Source organism: Filicampus tigris, chromosome 1 (assembly GCF_054856515.1).
Source record: "Filicampus tigris isolate MCC_2025a chromosome 1, RoL_Ftig_1.0, whole genome shotgun sequence".
NCBI lineage: Eukaryota > Metazoa > Chordata > Actinopteri > Syngnathiformes > Syngnathidae > Filicampus > Filicampus tigris.
Genome location: NC_141217.1, coordinates 32,311,093 through 32,325,259, shown reverse-complemented (window position 1 = coordinate 32,325,259; position 14,167 = coordinate 32,311,093). Strand labels below are relative to the sequence as shown.

The following is a 14,167-nucleotide window of genomic DNA, read 5'->3' as shown; positions in this document are numbered from 1 at the left end:
CCAGAAAACTTGCTGCCCACTGCTGCTTTTTCAGAATTTCCAAAACTTAATTTCTCCTTTCCTGCATTTTGTGATTTTAACTTGATAATTGCTATGTTTTCCCTTCATCATTTTTTTTTTTAATTTCAAATTCAAGGTGAAGCAGCCAAATCTTTGCAAAGTATCGTTTATTGATAATAGTATAAAAATATGTTCTCTTGCCTAAAAAAACGATGACATACTATTATATTATAAAACATATTCTACAGTTCTAGAATACAAACGTGCGGAACGCGGGTCTTCGCTGACAAATCTGATGAATAAAAACAAAGAAATGTACCACATCAGTTAGACAACATACATTTGTACACTCCCTTTAAAGTGACATAATCCACAGGGATGGAAAGTTGGAATTCATCTGACCCGGTAACTGGCTAGTCGCAAGCCCGGGAGAAATCGCCAAGGCGTCTCCGTTCGTGAATGCGAAAGGCGAATGGACAAGAATACATATGTGGCGCCGCCGCCGAGAGGAACGGCTGACATCGTGAAGCTCATCCATCAGTTTGGTTCATCGATGGGTCTCCGACAGAACGGACAGCAGTTGTGCTGAAGCACCAGAAGCTCGTAGTCTTCGCTGTGGAACATCTGCCGAGTAAACAAAAGCACATCAACGCTCTTTAATCATCGGGAAGAACAACACAACGCAAGGAGTGGCAGTCACATAAAAGCAAGCAAACACAAAATACATTGCGTTCACATATGTGGACTTGGCTTGAGAATTTATTTTCCTGACAACATTTTACTTTACTCCTTGTATTTGAAAACAGACAATGGCGCTTGCTGCTTGTTAGTATGTGAAAATAGGCTGGTTACATTTTCAACCGCAGTGGAAAAAAGATTTAAATAGAGGGAAAGTCATCCGCGGTTGAGATTGGATTGATTAACCCATTAAAGCGGGAATCAACCCAAACATATTTTCGGGTGTTTTGTTATTGTTGACTGATGGTCTATGTGGATTTATAATAGTATAGTATAGTATTTATTAATTTATATTAGCACTGTGTAGTGGTTCATTATTATTACTATTATTCTTATCTTTGGTGTTATTTTTGCCATAGATGAAGAATAGAGATATAAATGAAGGAAAAATGGAGAAGGGGTGGGATTTAATAAATCTGGACTTCTTCCCACTCCCTTTTGAGCTTGGAAGACTTTTGTTAGGTGTGCTTTGGCTAATTTATGATTCTTGTTAGTTTATTTTTTTTCACATTTTATTTTCATTATCGTAATTATTGGGGTTTTTTTTCTTCTTTTTTCCCCCCCATGTTCAAATAAATCATCATTCTTCATTCAATGGCGCACGTCGACAATCGCGGGTGTAACGGCAGTGATATAGACGGCACGCTTGTGGACTTTGAACCAGTGGAACCAGTCCAACGCGATGTATGGTAAAGATATCCGTTTGTAGACAATGATGATATCGACGTCTTTGTAACAGAATACAGGATGGTAATTTTTAGCATTCATTCATCAGTTCACAAGATTCTTCATAGTGTATCCGGTGATTTGTTCGTGAAGGCTGGGCTGCAACTAGGCCTGTCACCATAACACATTTTTCAGGACGATCTAATTCCCCAGAAACTGTCATGATAAACGATAGTATCTGTTTTTTCAATGCCACTCTTTACTTACTTTTAAATCTTGTCATTCTTTTTTTTTTTTGGTTTTTGTGTTTTGTTTTTTTATTTGCTGTTGCATTTTATTCTATTTTTTCATTTGCTGATGTGGTTATCTCTTTTCACGTTTTGCACTTCACAGTACACAGCACAATGGAGAGATACAGACTCGGTACGCTGGCCTCGCTGTCAATTGTGGCACTCGAAACAGATATCTGGTGCCAGTCGCCAGTCTCTTGAAGCTCCTGACGGGCGGATTGAATATTCACAGACCCCGTAGTGCATAAACAAGCAATGACATCGTGCAGAAAGAGCGACGAACAGGATGTGCATGCTTGCGCCGGCTATCGTTAGCGTTACTTGGCTAGCATTAGCGTTATCGTCATACATTGCTGTGCCTTATTCATAAATGAGATAAAGAGTTGCGCGTGCCTTTGAACCAACGGGACACATGCCAACCAAACTGAAATAGCTTAACCAAACTGTTAAATAGACTAACAGATTAACATAAATAATTAGCGATTAATTGGTCACCGATTAATCGGGTTGGTGCACCTCTAGAGGCTACATTCAAATCTTGCTAATGGTTTTAAAACTGCAAACTCCCCATTTAAGCACTTCAGTCTATTTTTTACTTTTTTTTTTAAGACGTCAAGTCAGTAGTACCGAATTGTGAGTATAGTAATGTAGAATCAAGTCAGCGTGTGTACCTTGAAGCAGGTAGGACACATGGTGATGCTGACGTCAGGAAGCAGCGAGCGGAAATACTCCCATTTGAGCGGCGCCGGCCAGCGCTTGATCAGGACGTCCCTCCTGCTCATGGAGCGCAGCACTGAACGATTCACCTTGACGGGGACAAAGTGCGAGCCTCCCTGCTGTTTGGAGGAAACACGCGGGGGACACATCCGGCCCTCAGTGACGCCACTCGTCCTTTCACCTCGCCAGCTGGCGCAAAACGGATGAACACACCGACCGACTCCTTTTTCTCTCCTTTCTTACCTCAAAGATCATTTTGGGCGTGAACGGGTCTTCCTCCGCATCATCCAAACCGTCATCCAACTTTAACACCTGCGTGTCTGAAAGGGCGCAACGCAAAGTTAGCTGCACGTATTTGGACAACAGCAGAGTTTGTGAAATGTTGTCCGGGTGCACCACCAAATCGGCTTGCAAATGAAACGCGATTAAACGGTTAAGCAGGAGCGTTCGGAAAAGTATGGCATCCATTTTCAAGGTCTCGAAAGAAAATGCTGTAAGACCTATCCGTGCGAGCGCTTGGATGAAACTTTTTGACGATTTTGTGCTTGTGAAGACAAAAGTCAAGGCACTGCAAGGCTGCAATAAGCAACACCAAGCGTTTGGTGACGTCCATTTACATTTTAAACATGTTCACCCAAGTAAGTAAGAATCATGGTTATGTTTACAATTAGGTCAATTTGTTTCAATATTTTTGATACCCTTGAAATCAAAGGCACTCACGCATGAAATGGCAATTGCATATTTATTGCATATTATTTATGGGCAAGTTCTAAAGTGAAATCTCTAAAGCCACACTTCAATCGCATCTCCATCTTGTTTCATTTCAGGTCGATCGTGGCGATGCCGGAAGGCAAAGATAGCAAAAGCTCTGCCGCTGTCCAAAATGACTTGTGGACAGAGCGCTACATTTAGTCGTGTCAAAGAGTAACACTGTCTTCCAGCATATTTTCTTGTAATCACCCGTACATTGTAAAATCCCAACGCGCTCTACTTAAAGGGCTTAAGTGTTGAAAATGCCACATCAGTTGTTTGTGTCATTGGCAACAACAGAGTGCCTCGGTGCCCTTGAGCGTCTGCCGGCTAATGCAGGTTAATCCCGCCACTCGGGCTGCGGTCGCGGCTCTCGGAGGGTTAGTGTCATTAAGATGAGACAGGCTAACCCTATTAGCGCCACGGCTAAGATGACTTAGCGGCGACAGCTTAACTAGCGACGCTCAATCCGGGCCACGGCCGACCACGCGGCCTCAAAGAAGCGAGAAGCTCCCAGAAATGAAGTGTTACGGATATTTTGGGGCGTACCGTTGTCCATATGCTGCCAGTGCGCATCCGTCTGCTCCGTGTGAGGAACTTCCAGGTCGATAAGAGACACGGCTTCCTCGTCGCTGATGCCTTCCTCCAAGTAGAACTGCACCAGTGGCAGGACCTCTGTGCACACAACCGGTCGTTACATAAAAAAAAAAAAAAAAAAAAAGACACACAGATGTCATCCTGTTTAGGTAGGCAAATTCGGTTTCAGGATGATCCTAAAATGCACTGTAACTTTTGCAGGTGATCTTCATTTGACCCTTTCTGGGGAATTTTTGCGCAACTTACAGTGCAGCAACAAGGAAATGAACGGCGACATTCACAACAGTCCTTTGTTAAATGAATGGACTGATACATTCCAATTCACAATTGGTCCACAACTGAGGCGTGATTGCCATGTGGCCCTCAAAGTCTACTGCCGTCAATCACCATCCTTTGGCCCAAATGTGACACGTATCGGAATTTTTTTTTCACGTCGAGTTCACGTGACGTGTTTGGTGCGCGCGCGTGTCACATTCCGTTCAACATTACAAGTCGCGTTTGCTTTTTGGAATGTGAACAACTACGTACAAAGAATTCATTGAAGTAACTAGCCGAATTGGCCTGCAGTGTGAATGTGGCCTTATATTGTTTGACAAAGTCGCAGCTTGCCATAGAGTAAAAAAAAAATTAAAAAAAAAAAAAGCTAGTTCTCACGCCTTTTCTCTCAGCCAAGCGAGTGTGAGGGGGGAGAAGTGTGCCGCACTTTGCTGTCCAGTGTGCGTGTGCGAGTGTGAGGGGGAGGGGCCAGGCACTCGGAAAGAGTGCGGCACAACACAGAAACGTAGGAACAGAGCGATAGAATTTCAGCGCACAAAAAAAGTGAGTACGTCGGCTACATATTGAACGAGGTTGACTTATTGTCAATACGCTGTAAGCAGCAGGATTAAATCTCACAAAAAGTACTGAAAATTGTCTCCAGATCCTGAAAACATGCAAGCTTTTTTAAATAAAGAGCCCTAATGTTTACATTGAACAGGTTTTGATGAATCATTCAGTCAATCATGCCTTCCATTTTGACTGCTTTCTCGGCCCTCTATCTTTGGGAACGCCACACACACACACACGCACAGTCTGAGAAATGTTTGCTAAGCAACTAACAACAATGGGAGGAGTCACAATGCGGCAGTTTGGTAAACCAAGAAAGACTTCTTTGTTTGAAGGCTGAGTTCACAGAACGCACATGTGGGACTTGATCCACAAAGTCGGCGAATTGGGGTGGCAGAATAATGTTATAATGGCCAACTAAAAGTCATTGTTCTGTCTTCATGGCCTCAGATCCGGCTTTGGGTTGAAACATTTGCCACGTTTCCAAGCCGCAAATGAACCAGGCACCTTCACCCGACGGCACCACTTTTGAGGCCGACGCTGACGTGCGACCGAGCGCCCGACGGTGTCGGCCCGTGTGCGCGCGACGTCCGCGCTTTTGCGCTGCACTCACCGTATGACGAGGCTGAATAAATGAAAGGCTGCTTGCAGTTGAGGCAGGCCGTTCCCTGGTTGTTCAACAGCGGCTTGTTGGAGCAGCGGTAACACATCAAGGCTTCCGTCAGTTCCTTTTGACGACAGGCGGGAGGAAAACAAAAGAAACCACAAATGGTCACCAAATGAGCAAAAACGTTTGAATGCCGCTTCAAGCCACGTGTCAAGGATGCGGACAGAAGAAGAATGAAGTATGAAGAGTGCGTGCGGCGGGCGCGTGGCGTGGAACCAAACCTCGCTGTCGTGGAAAGGTTTGGCCCGGATGGTGAGGCTGTCCAGTTCTATGCACTCCTGAAAGCGAGACGGAATGTACAGCTTCTGGAGCTTCTCGTAGCAAAGCCTGGCCAACTTGTAGGCGCCTAGTTTTCGACTTTGCTTGGCCAAAGCGTACAAGGTGTTACTTGGAAGCAGGTCAAGAAAAAAAAAAAAAAAAAAAACAAGTGGGGAGATGTCAAACGTACACGATCAGCGACGTGGGCCAAATCCAAATGGCTCGTTTTGCAACGGCGAGTCAATGAGTTGCAGCCGCAGGAGCTCGACTGCACCTTAAAGCGGAAGTCAACCCAAACATGTTTTTTTTAAGAATATATTCCCAGCAGGTCCGCTAGTTGAAACACGGCATTCTGATTCATTTTGCGTTTGCGGAATATAAGTCAAGCAGCAAAATGCACTCGTTTTTAGCCATCTCGGGGGGGCGGCCATTTTGTCTTCTGTCGACTGAAAATGACATCGCAACTGCTCACAACGACCAATCACGGCTGATCTCTTCTCTCTATCGGAGCCGTGATTGGTCGTTGTGAGCAGTTGCGATGTCATTTTCAGTCGACAGGAGACAAAATGGCCGCCCCCCCAGAAATGGCTAAAAACGAGTGGATTAACACTTATTCCACAAACGCAATAATTATCAGAATGCCCTGTTTCCACTAGTGGGCTTGCATAGAATATATTCTTGAAAAAAACTATGTTTGCCTTGACTTCCGCTTTAAAAAGGCCACCCTTCCTTTGTGCACCACTTTGCTCAGACAAAAGCCTTTCCTGCATGCACATGTGCAGCACAGATGTTATTAATTGTTACCAAGTCCAGTGTAGCTGGCCCAAGTTTATAAAATATTCGGAACATCGGAGGCACGGGCAACGTCATTTGGTATTTTTCTACTTTCGATGACACTGTCAAAGCCCTTCTATTAATTAGTAACTAATTGTGGGTTCGTGGGGGGGTGTCCGCAATTAAAAATTGGGCAAAATCCCCAAATAAGCAAATCCGCAAGTGCCAAACTGCGCGGGTATGTGGGGGGGCCCCATGGTAAGCTGAAAGCTGTTGTAGCAAAATAAAGTACAGTTCGACGCAACCAGAAACTGCAAGACCAAAAATATACATATTTTCAAAAGGAATACCACTTTGCACTGTGCATTTTTATCATTTGTATGAGCATTATTTTAGATTGAGCACCTGTACTGTTTAGAATGTTAAAGTGTACGCGCATAGGCAGAAAATTGCTGGTACCCCTCTGTTAATGAATGAAAACGAATACTATAAAAAAAAAATTAAAAAAAAACATAACGACAATAACAAATGAAAACGTTATCAAAAATAACCAAGACAAATCAGACATTGCTTTTAAATTGTGGTCCAACAGAAATATGAAGAATAAATAAAGTCACGAAACAGACCCGTACAAAAATGATGGCATCCCTGGAGAAGATCAAATCAAGACAATAATTTGAGCACAGGGACATGCTCGACCAAGGTGTGTCCTCTAATTAGCAAACCGGTAAGCCGTCAGTTGGCCTATTTAAAGTAGTCAGTGTGCTGTTTGGTGACCTGGTGTGTAAACACATTAAACAGGGACCACAGGAAGAAAAGGAAAGACGCGTCTCTAATAGATGAGTACGTTCAAGGTAAAGGCTACGAGACCGCCTCCAAGCAGCCTGATGTTCCCGTCGCACATATTACTCAGAAATGTACGACCCGCGGGAATGTAGCCAACCTCCCTAGACGTGGCCGCAGGAGGAAAATTGGTTTTGAAGAGACGGATGGCAACACAAGAGCCCAGAACAACCTCCAAAGATATTAAAGGTCAAGGCACATCAGTGGCAGATCCTTCCAAAAGCGGACTTTGCGGGAGATGGACAAAACCGACGCCACTACCTTTACGTGCAGTCAGTATTCGGGTTAAGCTCAAAATTCCGCTTTTGGAAACCGGAATATCCCCATCTAAACTGCGGCGCACGGACAATGACATAACGCAAATCGATGTCAATTCCACTTCTTACTTCCTGCTGTCAATTAACAATTCTATTCATGTCTTTCACCACACTAATAAAATAGCCAGTTTCCTCCTCACTCCAAAAGTGTTCTGCCATGCTGCGTCTGAGTTTCACCATGTTTGTTTACCCCTGCTTGTGTATTTCTGTTGCATTGTGCACCAGACGTCGCGCATACAAGTAGTTCCTCAACTCAAAAGACAGGATTCCTTGCAGATAGGGCATACGGAGAACACAAAGGAAAGTTCCAATGTAGGTATTCCGATACGTGTTTATATGACCAAATATTTGAGTTGGAAAAGAAGTCACCCTTACTCTGTTTAACGTTTTTTTGCACATGTTTACAGTCGTCCTTTGCACAATTGGACTATTGTTAATATTTCGGCTACGAAAGGGTTATTGACTGCATGTAAATCTGCTCACTGTTGAAAATAAATCATTTATAAAAAAAACTGTCAAACGGCATGTTTACAAGCCACAAAGCTTCTGGGAAAATTTCATATGGACAGACGAGACAAAACTGGAACTTTTTTGGCAAGGCACATCAACTCAAGATGTAAAAATGAAGTTTACCGAGACACATGAAACATGGAGGAGGCTCTGTCATGTTCTGCAGCTGCTTTGCTACGTCTGACACGGGGTGACTTGAATCTGTGCAGGGGCACAACAACATCTCAAGGCTGCAGCAGTTTGCTCGTAAAGTGAAGTGAGGCAAAATAACCGCCGAGAGATGCATACAAAAACGATTTGATTGCGGTAACCGCCGCAAAAGATTGACTTGAAGTTAAGGGTGCCATCATTTTTGGCTAGGCCTGTTTCAGGAGTTCATTTTTTTTGTTTTTCTTTTTGTTTTGTTTTTCATGATTCTGTTGAAACACAATCCAAGAGAAATATCTGATTTAGATTGGTTAATTTTTACTACATTTTTATGATTATTTCTTTCTTTTATCATGAGTATTTTTTTTTTCCTTTCAATTTTGTGTATGATTGTGGCCAGCGGGTTTGTCAGCGTCGTGGTGTGCATTTTTTTTTTTTTTAAATCTATTCAAATGAGAGCAAATTGTTTCAGTTGGTGTTTAGTATCCAATCAAGTTTCACTGGTCACATTGTTTGCTTGGACAAGAAAGGCCGCCGCATGGCACCCCCTCTCATCCTCATCAAGTGGCACCAGCACTGTCGCATCATCCCCAAGGCCCCGCCCAGCCACACTGGATGAAAGTGGCAAGCTGTTCCGATGTGGACAGTTCGCCTCCAGGGTTTTGTCCAAGGGAAGGATACACTTTAAAGATGCCTGGTGGTGGGTTGTCCTTAGGGAGGTTGCTCAGGAGGAACCTGCAGATGTTGAACAGCGTCTCCGGCATGAGGGAACTGAAGGGCTCATCCTGAAGACAAAAAAAAAAAAAATCAAAACGGGGACACAAATGGAAGAGTCTGGCATTGACTTGATCACTAAAGCTGAGCATGAGGCATGAGGCCATTGGCCCAAATCACAGAAATGGTGCCGGGGTGTGATCAGAGCCGAGCACAAAGCTGTAACAACAAAACTAATGGTGACGAGACAGGCCGCCCGTCAAATGTTGGAAGAGATGTGGCGGCTTTGTCATCAGGGACAACCGCACAGCTCGCAGCCATGGCAGAAAATGACAATTTTCAGCTCACAGCTCACAACGGTCCAAAATAGGGGACCGTATGATTCAGTATCGTACCAATGGAAACTACAATAACAAACATTGTGAAATGAATGGCCGCCATCATTATGTTTAATTGCGTCACTGCCAGACATTTTCTCTTTTACCCTAACGTTTGAAAAATTTTGAAAAAAAATACAAATAAATTCCTGGGATTGAATGGCTGGACTGTGAAAAGACAAATACATTTGTCAATGGCAGTGAATGAGTTAAAGGCAGATTATTTGATACAGCTCTTGTCTTGAATCTCATCATATTGCGCAAGCGGCTGGTTTTAATCCGACAGCCAGTCTAGTCCCGCCATCAGGCAAATTCCTGTTCATGTTCTTACCGTGTAGCGCTGAATAGGGTGGTAGACGTGGTAGAGCTCTGCAAGAGTCTGGAAATGTTCAAACTTTTTCAGCATTTCATCGCGCTGATCTTCATTTTCTGTCGCAGACAAAGGCCGACGTTAGCGAGAGGGCGATTAAAGTAGAGCTGCGCCCGGGCTTTTAAAGGGCCTCACCTCTGGCGATGTCAAGACACTGCATGGAGAGCATCCAGTAATAATAGCCGGCGTCGTCAAACCTCCTCTCCACCACTGCATTCTGGGTAAGCTGCTCCAACACTCTGACAGCTTCGTTCTGTCGCCCGGCCTTGTGAAATGCTAGCGAACCAAAGGAAGACGGGACAGTTGCGGCGTATTTAGTGAGACTGCATTTAAGTAGCTCATTTCACCCACGTCAGATGATTTCTTTATTCATCCGTGAGGTCTTTAACAGGGCAAACAGCCTTTTGTGTTGTTTTGCACTGCGGGTGCCAGCAATGCTCTCATCTCAGCGCTAAAGAATTTGGCAAAGGCAAATGTACTTGAATGCCGCTAACACGTGTGTGTGTGTGTGCTATTGTTAGTGTTGCTATCAGAGCGTAATTAGAAGCAGCTTGACGGACTGCGGCCCACCAGAAATACTGCCCGGAAAATGCACAGCTGGGGGTCCAGATGACTGATGTCGGTTATTTAATAGTCCAAACGACTTGGCTGTAGCGGAAAGACACTAACGCGTACTCGACAGAATTGAGATAAATTCGACAGATAGCTGGATGGTAGACCTCCAGTATCTGTCTGTCCTATCCTACCTTGAGTCTCATGAAAAAAAAAAAAAAAAAAAAAAAGTCCAGGGGTCATAAACTTGAGAATTTCTGCATGACTAAAAATGTCATGCGGTCTAATGAGTCCATAGTGATGGGAAGACGAGATGTGGATGAAGTGATGTAGCCAAGCCATCCTTCCTCGTGCATTCTGGACAACCCTATGGTCAAGCGCTTCCGTTTTTCTTTTGTTCTTCCCCGACGGCACGGGCGTATTCGAAGACTGTGGCTCTCAAACTGGAGGACAGGGACCTCTCTAATCGTTTCTAATCGTTTTAATGTGCATATCTTGAAATCCGGCAGCCGATAAAACAAACATTCCGAAACAATGACTCCTCCCTGCCTCAGCTTTGGGCCAGTTAAAAGCTCTGATATTGATATGCTGGGAACGCATGTCCGATAAATCTGACACGCCTTCAAGTCCTGGAAGTGTAAGAACAAAAGGCGCACAGAATTAAAGTGCGATTCATTTTGAGGGGGGAAAAAAATTGAATTTTTTTAAGAACATAGTCCTACTTTTTCACCTTGGAAAAACACAAACTTTATTCTCCTAAGATTAAAACTTTTGATCCTGACCAAGAATAACTTAGTAAAGATTCCAACTTTTTTTCCTTTAAAAAATTTGACGTTATTCTCAAAATATTCCAACTTTTTTTTCCTTCTTGAAATTAACCAAAGTTGAGTTCCTATTAGGGCTACTTTAGGGGTAGTCATGTTTAACTGACGATAAGATTATGAGGGGCTCCTGGAAAAAAAGTGTGCCCAAATAGTTGAGGAAACCCTACGAAGACAACTCCAAAAATTCTCTGGTGTGAAATAGTGACCGAATGTTTGCAGGAGCGAGACACGTCTTGTCACACATAAACCGGGCAGCAGATCTTCATCCCATGAACAATATTGGGGATGAGCTGGAGAAGTTTGACACTTCCAACGCCGATACAAATTTTATGACATTGCAGAGACTTGTTGAAACATCACAGCGGGGAAATGTGCAGAAACAAAAGCTCAATTTGATGCAACCGAATATTGTGAAAAATGTACGGCTTTTGTTTGTCTCAGTAGAGTGAAAGGAAACGTAAAAAGTGATGAGATCCCTCAAATATGTGCCCAGATGTGAACTTTTCCTGCAGCCAAGAGACGGACCAGCGGCGCAGGCTCAATTACAGTCAGTGGTTAAACAAAACTGCCACTTGCCTCACTAAAACACACAAAAGCAACAAAATGCAAAGCGCAGGACTGCCAGCAGGCTCCCCAACAATCAGACCTGCTCAGAAATGTACATTCATTTCATTCGGCGGCAGCGCAGGAAGATTATGTAGAAGAGGAAATACGCCTGCCGAGATCACAATTCCAAAATCTATGAGCTGATTACAACGACGGGTACAGTTGGTAATCATCATCAGAGCCGCTTCAGAGGCCCGCCGATGAGAAGCATGCATACATGCCGCTCAGCTACCAGGCGGCACGGCTCGCTTCCGCTCGGCTTTGGCAAAGAGGATTCATGTTCTCCGGTGGACGTGCATCAGTTTGGGAAAAAGTCATGAAAGCTGTCCAGAGCTGTTGGGGTTTTGAGACTGCTTAATATGTGTAAACTCGCTCTGTTTAACGTTAAACACAGATGGAAAAAGACTCGAGTTTCACGTTCCCACTGAATGAGGGAAGGCGCCGACTCACCTTTTTGTGCCTCCTCAAATCGGTCGTTCTCAGCAAGCCACTGAGCATAAGGCACAAAGACGTCATTTTTAAACTGGGGGTGCTTCTCTGCCAGTGAGAAGGCCTGAGAAGACAAAAAAAGGACAGGGCACTTTTTTTTTTTTCTTTGACAATTTGACAAGTGGACACAGGAAATACATTACATTCCCAGTCAAAACATGTCTGCAGCAATTATTTATTACCGTCATTTCCAATGAATAATAGACATTTTTTGCAAATCAAAGATTTGAAAGAAAATTATCCCCCCGTATCATTCTAGGGTTGATAAAAATGAGGCACATTGATTACATTTTAATTGACGTTTATCAGTACATAGAGAGTGTGTAAAAAAAAAAAAAAAAAAAAAAAAAAAAGCAAAAAGGGCGTACTTTCATTCCAACATGATTTTTGATGTCTAATGTTACAACATTATGCAATATAAAATTCATATAATCGAATAAATTGTCTGGCATTGTTGCGGACATTTCACTTCCTTTTTCTGGTGCGGTCACACAAGTCGAGCTAAATAAGAGCTTAGTTGCCTTATAACTAATTTCTTACCTCACACTTCACTGATTTTCTTCTCAGTACTGGCTTAATGAGGATTAATTACATGTTCTTTGCTCGTATCCTGCAGTTAGCCGATATGGTCGCGCGTCAGTTAGCCACATTAGCCTGCTAGCTATGGCCACAAGCTGTTCGCAGCACATAAGGGCATGTCGTTGACTATTTGCATACTGGAGAGTCACCTAATTTAATGATTGTTGTTCCTTGCAAAGGTATTGGTGAGGGGTGTGGAATTTATACATAAATTCACATGGGCTTTTCATAATGTCACTAATGTCTATTTTTAGGAAAATAGCGAGTTGTTGTTGCTTGGGGGACAGATTTGAGTGAGGGACCAGGCTGAGAAGAGGCTTCCAAAACGCAAAGGCCAGCTCTGTACACAAGGTAACTCAATGTTGCTTCATATACCGGTAATTAAAAGTACAACATTTAAAAGCAGCTACAAACTAAGAGTTAAAGGCATTTAAAAGCAAAGTATGGAAAGAAAAATTACCTTACTAAAATAGCATACAGTGCAAGAACAAGAGTTTGGAAAACATAATTTAAAAAATGCTTTGAACGACCTTAATCATAGGTATGGGAGAAAAAAAGCATAGATTTAAACCTGGATTTAAAAGCATTTACACTTTGTCGTATGTTTTGAATCTTTATTTATTCATATTACTGGTATTCACTCTGCCAATAAAGGATACCAGCAAACTGGGGGACCATATCAAACACAAGTACAGAGAAAGAAATTTTTTTTAACTCATTCACTGCCAGACATTTTCAGACCCTCTTTTACCCTAACATTTGAAAACAATCAAAATACGTTCCTGGGATTGAATAGCTGAAGTGTGAAAAGACAAGTAAATTCGTCAATGGCAGTGAATGAGTTAAGGGTGATTTTTTTTGGGTGGGAGAGCTATATAAGGGGATGCATTAATCACGGAAAATTACGGTTGTTGAGAATAAAGCGTGTAAACTGAGTGGATTTAACGCTCAATTAGGAGTATAACTGCACCACTTGGACTGCTTGAATGACACATTGTGCACTTTTTTATGCGCTGACAGTAACTAATGAATGGAAATATATTTCAAGGAAACACAAATCAGTACAACCATTGAGTCCAATTGAGATCTGGTGCTTCAAGGCTGTGAGTCCAAGTATTGCACGTCTGTCAGCTTGAGAAATGACGGATATAAAAACTGTTTTGTGATGTACATAGTTCCTTCCGTCCTTCTTTTCGGTGAGGATCAAATATTAAAACCTGGCTGATACAAAAACATGACAACTTCTGTTTTGGGCACCCCTGCTTCAGCACACAAATTTCATAAAATGAAATTTCATGAACGGAACCTTTCTGTCTTGTCTCAGCAGTATCGTGTGCACTGATTGCGGAATGCGATTGGAAGCACCACAGAGCTGGAAGATTGATACTCATTTGGTGGGCTAGAACGTTTTGTGCTTTTCTAATCATAACCTGGGCTGGATGACAAACTCCGAAGTATTTGTAGCGGCTTGTAAGGTAATTAGGCTTATGTTATTAAAATTCAGCTTACTTTTCAAGAGCCATGACCGTACATTTCCCATTGTGTGCGTGTTTCCGT

At 42.9% G+C, this 14,167-nt stretch overlaps 1 protein-coding gene across 1 annotated transcript in view; it reads right to left on the bottom strand.

Annotated features, from left to right (window-relative positions):
* Window positions 1–150: 150 nt before the first annotated feature.
* The window catches only part of ift122 (intraflagellar transport 122 homolog (Chlamydomonas)), a 28,381-nt gene continuing 14,364 nt past the window's right edge, over window positions 151–14,167 (bottom strand). The window contains exons 20-29 of the mRNA XM_086033302.1: window positions 11,993–12,095; window positions 9,696–9,836; window positions 9,522–9,619; window positions 8,781–8,884; window positions 5,472–5,637; window positions 5,197–5,311; window positions 3,711–3,836; window positions 2,655–2,731; window positions 2,366–2,530; window positions 151–624 (exon numbers count right to left, since the gene is read on the bottom strand). Coding sequence (XP_085889428.1) covers window positions 538–624; window positions 2,366–2,530; window positions 2,655–2,731; window positions 3,711–3,836; window positions 5,197–5,311; window positions 5,472–5,637; window positions 8,781–8,884; window positions 9,522–9,619; window positions 9,696–9,836; window positions 11,993–12,095 — 1,182 coding nt within the window. The 3' untranslated portion in view covers window positions 151–537. The remainder of the gene's footprint in view (window positions 625–2,365; window positions 2,531–2,654; window positions 2,732–3,710; window positions 3,837–5,196; window positions 5,312–5,471; window positions 5,638–8,780; window positions 8,885–9,521; window positions 9,620–9,695; window positions 9,837–11,992; window positions 12,096–14,167) is intronic.